The following is a 7,500-nucleotide window of genomic DNA, read 5'->3' on the forward strand; positions in this document are numbered from 1 at the left end:
TTGTGTTCAGGGTCTCGTGTTGTGTTCAGGGTCTCGTGTTGTGTTCAGGTGCTCATGGTGTGTTCAGGGTCTGGTGGTGTGTTCAGGGTCTCGTGTTGTGTTCAGGGGTCTCGTGTTGTGTTCAGGTGCTCATGGTGTGTTCATGGTCTCGTGTTGTGTTCAGGTGCTCATGTTGTGTTCAGGTGCTCATGTTGTGTTCAGGGTCTCGTGTTGTGTTCAGGTGCTCATGTTGTGTTCAGGGTCTCGTGTTGTGTTCAGGTGCTCATGTTGTGTTCAGGGTCTCGTGTTGTGTTCAGGTGCTCATGGTGTGTTCGGGGTCTCGTGGTTTGTTCAGGGTCTCATGTTGTGTTCAGGTGCTTGTGTTGTGTTCAGGTGCTCATGGTGTGTTCAGGGTCTTGTGTGTTTAGGGTCTCGTGGTGTGTTCAGGTGCTCGTGTTGTGTTCAGGGTCTTGAGTTGTGTTCTGGTGCTCATGGTGTGTTCAGGGTCTCGTGTTGTGTTGAGGTGCTCATGTTGGTTTCAGGGTGTCATGTTCTCTTGCTGGTTTCCTGCTGGTTTCTTGCTGGTTTCCTGCTGGTTTCCTGCCGGTTTCTTGCCGGTTTCCTGCTGGTTTCTTGCTGGTTTCCTGTTGGTTTCTTGCTGGTTTCCTTCTGGTTTCCTGCTGGTTTCTTGCCGGTTTCCTGCTGGTTTCTTGCTGGTTTCCTGCTGGTTTCCTGCTGGTTTCTTGCTGGTTTCCTGCTGGTTTCCTGCTGGTTTCTTGCTGGTTTCCTGTTGGTTTCCTGCTGGTTTCCTGTTGGTTTCCTGCTGGTTTCCTGTTGGTTTCCTGCTGGTTTCCTGTTGGTTTCCTGCTGGTTTCCTGCTGGTTTCCTGTTGGTTTCCTGCTGGTTTCCTGCTGGTTTCCTGTTGGTTTCCTGCTGGTTTCCTGTTGGTTTCCTGTTGGTTTCCTGCTGGTTTCCTGTTGGATTCCTGCTGGTTTCCTGTTGGGTTCTTGCTGGTTTCCTGTTGGTTTCCTGTTGGTTTCTTGCTGGTTTCCTGTTGGTTTCCTATTGGTTTCCTGTTGGTTTCCTGCTGGTTTCTTGCTGGTTTCCTGTTGGTTTCCTGCTGGTTTCCTTCTGGTTTCTTGCTGGTTTCCTGCTGGTTTCCTGCTGGTTTCCTGCTGGTTTCTTGCTGGTTTCCTGTTGGTTTCCTGCTGGTTTCCTGTTGGTTTCCTGTTGGTTTCCTGCTGGTTTCCTGCTGGTTTCCTTGTTGGTTTCCTGTTGGTTTCCTGCTGATTTCTTGCTGGTTTCCTGCTGGTACACCATCTTCCTGGTGTTTCTCGCTTGTTTCCAGCTGAACTGCTCTCAGCTGTTGACAGGTTGTTAGCTTTACAGCTCCTCAGAAAACCAGTTTACAGCTGTTTACAGCTGTTCTCTGTCCTGTTTACAGCTGTTCCCTGTTTACAGCTGTTCCCTGTTTACAGCTGTTCCCTGTTTACAGCTGTTCCGTGTTCTGTTTCTGGCTGAGATGAGAGAGAGAGAGAGAGAGAGAGAGAGAGAGAGAGAGAGAGAGCGGGAGAGAGAGAGAGAGAGAGAGAGCGACAGAGAGAGAGGGATGGGAGACTCACTGTGTGTCGGAATTAATTAACTTGTTTCATTTCCCATGAAAATGAAACATTTTAATTAATACTCTCTCTCTCTGTCTCTTCCTTTCTCTCTCTCTCTTCCTTTCTCTCTCTCTCTCTTCCTTTTTCTCTCTCTCTCTTTCTCTTCCTTTCTCTCTCTCTCTCTCTCTTCCTTTCTATCTCTCTCTTTCTCTTCCTTTCTCTCTCTCTCTCTCTGTCTCTCTTCCTTTCTCTCTCTCTCTCTCCCTTATGTAACTCAGTGAGGTTCTGTCTCTCTCGTCTTTATTCTCACTGAACTGCTCTGACTGCTGACCAGCTGATAACTGGTCCCTCTGGTTTGTTTCTGATCAGGAGTTTGACCTACATCACCAACACCATCAACACCACCAACACCACCATCAACAACACCATCAACACCACCATCACCAACACCACCAACAGCACCATCACCAACACCACCATGACCAACACCACCAACACCACCAACACCATCAACACCACCATGACCAACACCACCACCAACACCATCAACACCACCATCACCATCAACAGCACCATCACTGTTACCAACACCAGCACCTCTGTCACCACCACCCTCCTGTCTCTCCCACTCTGCTGTGATTGACGTGGTATCGCTGGGTGGTTGGAGGTGTACTGATTGGTGACGGTGTTAATTCTTCTCATTCTGTGATTTTTTGCTCAATTATTGATGACACACACACACACACACACACACACACACACACACGTGTGCTGAAGTGGTCATTTCAGTGCTGGTTACCGAGGTAACCAGGCCTCCTGAGGGCTGAACAGCTGTTAACATGGAGTTGCCATGGTGACGATTGAAGAGATGCTGGATCATGTGAATTAACCCAATCGTGTGTGTGTGTGTGTTTCACAGATGAACGGATCAGAGGGGGAACTGGAGTACGAAGAAATCACGTTGGAGAGGGTGAGAACACACACACACACACACACACACAAACACACACACACACACGCACACACAGCTTCTAAAAATAGCGCCTGCGTTTTCGGTGTTTTGAAGCTGCTTCTGCCTCCAGAAATAAACTCCGCCCTCCGACCTCACTGCGTATTTTTAACTCTGCTACTGATTGGTTCAAAAGTCAGACGTTACAGCTGACGACTGACAGCACAGACACCGTGACAGACACCATGACAGACACTGTGACAGACATCATGACAGACACTGTGACAGAAACCATGACAGACAGCGTGACAGACACCATGACAGACACCGTGACAGACAGCATGACAGACACCGTGACAGACAGCGTGACAGACAGCATGACTACACCGTGACAGACACCGTGACAGACACCGTGACAGAAAGCATGAAAGACACTGTGACAGACATCGTGACAGACACCATGACAGACACTGTGACAGACACCGTGACAGACACCGTGACAGACACCGTGACAGACACCGTGACAGACACTGTGACAGACACCATGACAGACAGCGTGACAGACACCATGACAGACACCGTGACAGACAGCATGACTACACCATGACAGACACTGTGACAGACACCGTGACAGACAGCGTGACAGACAGCGTGACAGACACCGTGACAGACAGCGTGACAGACACGGTAACAGACACCATGACTACACCATGACAGACACCGTTACAGACACCGTGACAGACACCGTGACAGACAGCATGACTACACCATGACAGACACTGTGACAGACACCGTGACAGACACCATGACAGACAGCGTGACAGACACCGTGACAGACACCGTGACAGACACCGTGACAGACAGCATGACTACACCGTGACATACACCGTGACAGACAGCGTGACAGACACGGTAACAGACACCATGACTATACCATGACCAGACACCGTTCAGACACGTGACAAGACAACCGTGACAGACAGCATGACTACACCATGACAGACACGTGACAGACAGCGTGACAGACACCATGACAGACACTGTGACAGACACTGTGACAGACAGCGTGACAGACACCGTGACAGACACCGTGACAGACACCGTGACGACAGCATGACTACACCGTGACATACACCGTGACAGACAGCGTGACAGACACGGTAGACAGACACGCATGACTATACCATGACGAGACACCGTGACAGACAGCGTGTACAGACACCATGACAGACACCGTGACAGACAGCGTGACAGACACCGTGACAGACAGCGTGACAGATACCGTGACAGACACTGTGACAGACACCGTGACAGACAGCATGACTACACCGTGACATACACCGTGACAGACACCGTGATAGACACCGTGACAGACACCGTGACAGACAGCGTGACAGACACCGTGACAGACACCGTGACAGACACCGTGACAGACACTGTGACAGACACCGTGACAGACACCGTGACAGACAGCATGACTACACCGTGACATACACCGTGACAGACACCGTGACAGACACCGTGACAGACAGCGTGACAGACAGCGTGACAGACACGGTAACAGACACCATGACTACACCATGACAGACACCGTGACAGACACCGTGACAGACAGCATGACAGACACCATGACAGACACCGTGACAACACCGTGACAGACAGCGTGACAGACACCGTGACAGTCACCATGACAGACATCATGACTACACCATGACAGACACCGTGACAGACAGCATGACTACACTATGACAGACACCGTGACAGACACCGTGATAGACACCGTGACAGACACCGTGACAGACAGCGTGACAGACAGCGTGACAGACACCATGACAGACACGGTAACAGACACCATGACTACACCATGACAGACACCGTTACAGACACCGTGACAGACACCATGACTACACCATGACAGACACTGTGACAGACACCGTGACAGACACCGTGACAGACACCGTGACAGACACCGTGACAGACAGCGTGACAGACACCGTGACAGACAGCGTGACAGACACCGTGACAGACAGTGTGACAGACACCGTGACAGACAGCATGACTACACCATGACAGACACTGGGACAGACACCGTGACAGACACCGTGACAGACAGCATGACTACACCATGACAGACACGTGACAGACACCATGACACACACCGTGACAGACAGCATGACAGACACCGTGACAGACAGCATGACTACACCATGACAGACACGTGACAGACACCATGACAGACACCGTGACAGACACCGTGACAGACAGCGTGACAGACACGGTAACAGACACCATGACTATACCATGACAGACACCGTGACAGACACCGTGACAGACAGCATGACAGACACCATGACAGACACCGTGACAGACACCGTGACAGACAGCGTGACAGACACCGTGACAGTCACCATGACAGACATCATGACTACACCATGACAGACACCGTGACAGACAGCATGACTACACTATGACAGACACCGTGACAGACACCGTGATAGACACCGTGACAGACACCGTGACAGACAGCGTGACAGACAGCGTGACAGACACCATGACAGACACGGTAACAGACGCCATGACTACACCATGACAGACACCGTTACAGACACCGTGACAGACACCATGACTACACCATGACAGACACTGTGACAGACACCGTGACAGACACCGTGACAGACACCGTGACAGACACCGTGACAGACAGCGTGACAGACACCGTGACAGACAGCGTGACAGACACCGTGACAGACACCGTGACAGACACCGTGACAGACAGCATGACTACACCATGACAGACACCGTGACAGACACCGTGACAGACACCGTGACAGACAGCATGACTACACCATGACAGACACGTGACAGACACCATGACACACACCGTGACAGACAGCATGACAGACACCGTGACAGACAGCATGACTACACCATGACAGACACGTGACAGACACCATGACAGACACCGTGACAGACACCGTGACAGACAGCATGACTACACCGTGACATACACCGTGACAGACAGCGTGACAGACACGGTAACAGACACCATGACTATACCATGACAGACACCGTGACAGACAGCGTGACAGACACCATGACAGACACCGTGACAGACAGCGTGACAGACACCGTGACAGACAGCGTGACAGATACCGTGACAGACACTGTGACAGACACCGTGACAGACAGCATGACTACACCGTGACAGACACCGTGACAGACACGGTAACAGACCCGTAACAGACACCATGACAGACAGCGTGACAGACACCGTGACAGACAGCGTGACAGACAGCATGACAGACACCATGACAGACAGCGTGACAGACAGCGTGACAGACACCATGACAGACACCGTGACAGACACAGACCTGCCAACCTGTACGCGTTTTGCGTAGCAGGTACGCAATTTGACATCAAAACACGCTGGTACGGTCCGCCTCATTAAACTACGCAAAAAGCTGCAGACATCTATGAGCGCAATGCGCAACGCGGTCTCAAATTCTGGCTGCTGCGCGGACGTCCGCGGATCGGTCCGCGCGGACCCTAGCGGACAGGAATTCATGACGATTTTTACGTCACGCGGACCAATGCGCAGCGCGCACCCACGCGAACATGTGAAGCTGGACGGGCCTTTATAAATGCGGACCGTGGACGTTCTCATGTCTGACAACACGATGCAGCAGCAGGGCTCTGAAGTGTCACGCATTTCGGTGTGTTGTCACGCAGTCACGGCACACATTGTATTTGTCACGTTGAAAAAAATACCGGTAAATTAGTCTGGTGCGCCGCAGCTATGGAACCGGGAGGAAACACATGTGCTACCCTCGTAGAGCTGCGACGTTCAATGAACGAGTCGTTCGTTTGAACGGCTCTTTCAAGTGAACGACGAGAGCCGGTTCAGAGCTGTCTGAGAGCCGTTCCTTTGTGCAAAGTGTCCTCGCTTCCTTCACATGTCTCCTGAGTGTCTCCTGAGTGTCTCCTGAGTCCAGCTGGCTCCGCTGCCTTCATGTGAATGACGGAGTTTCAGTTTTCCGCCGCTTGCTCCAGTCACCAGGAGTGTCGCGAAACCGGAGAGGAGCCGGTGTTTTGGAAGAACTGGTTCCCTGTTAACTGGCGACTGGGTTTCTTTCACGTCCCTTGTTGCTGATAGATGTTAAAAACCAGACAAAAAGCCGTGTCCGACCTTTTATGAGTCTGATTTCAACATCTGCTGCTACTAGCAGCAGCAGCAGGAAATGCTAAAGGAAGTCAGTCACCAGTTAACAAGGAAACCAGTTAATTTGAAACACCGTATTGACGGCTTTATAAAGGTTTTAGTAATGGATAAACACGCACGCAGGACATGTAGCAGCATTTTGAAGCTCTTTTCTGGGGACGGTGTGCAAGGTCAGCCGCAATGTAATGTGTATCAGAAAAACATCTGTTAAATATTTGTCATTAAAGAAATTAAAGAACCAAATGAAAACTTAAAATTTAAAACTGACAGTGCCCCCCCCCCCCCCCCCCCCCCCCCCCCCCCCCCGGTCAACAACTGTCCCGGCAAGTGGTACTCCAAAAATTTTGCCAAGGTTGGCAGGTCTGCAGACACCATGACAGACACTGTGACAGACACCGTGACAGACACCATGACAGACACCATGACAGACAGCGTGACAGACAGCATGACAGACACCGTGACAGACAGCATGACTACACCATGACAGACACCGTGACAGACACCATGACAGACACCGTGACAGACAGCATGACTACACCATGACAGACACTGTGACAGACACCGTGACAGACACCGTGACAGACACCATGACAGACACCGTGACAGACAGCATGACTACACCATGACAGACACCGTGACAGACACCATGACAGACACCGTGACAGACAGCATGACTACACCATGACAGACACCGTGACAGACACCATGACAGACACAGTGACAGACAGCATGACTACACCATGACAGACACC

General features: G+C 51.2%; 1 protein-coding gene across 2 annotated transcripts in view; it reads left to right on the forward strand.

Annotated features, from left to right (window-relative positions):
- LOC115384883 (disks large homolog 4-like) overlaps positions 1–7,500 on the forward strand; it is a 22,215-nt gene that overhangs the window by 12,289 nt on the left and 2,426 nt on the right. For both annotated transcript variants that reach the window (XM_030087058.1, XM_030087059.1), the window contains one exon: positions 2,500–2,550. In XM_030087058.1, coding sequence (XP_029942918.1) covers positions 2,500–2,550 — 51 coding nt within the window. The remainder of the gene's footprint in view (positions 1–2,499; positions 2,551–7,500) is intronic.

Source organism: Salarias fasciatus, unplaced genomic scaffold, assembly GCF_902148845.1.
Source record: "Salarias fasciatus unplaced genomic scaffold, fSalaFa1.1, whole genome shotgun sequence".
In the NCBI taxonomy this organism is placed as follows: domain Eukaryota; kingdom Metazoa; phylum Chordata; class Actinopteri; order Blenniiformes; family Blenniidae; genus Salarias; species Salarias fasciatus.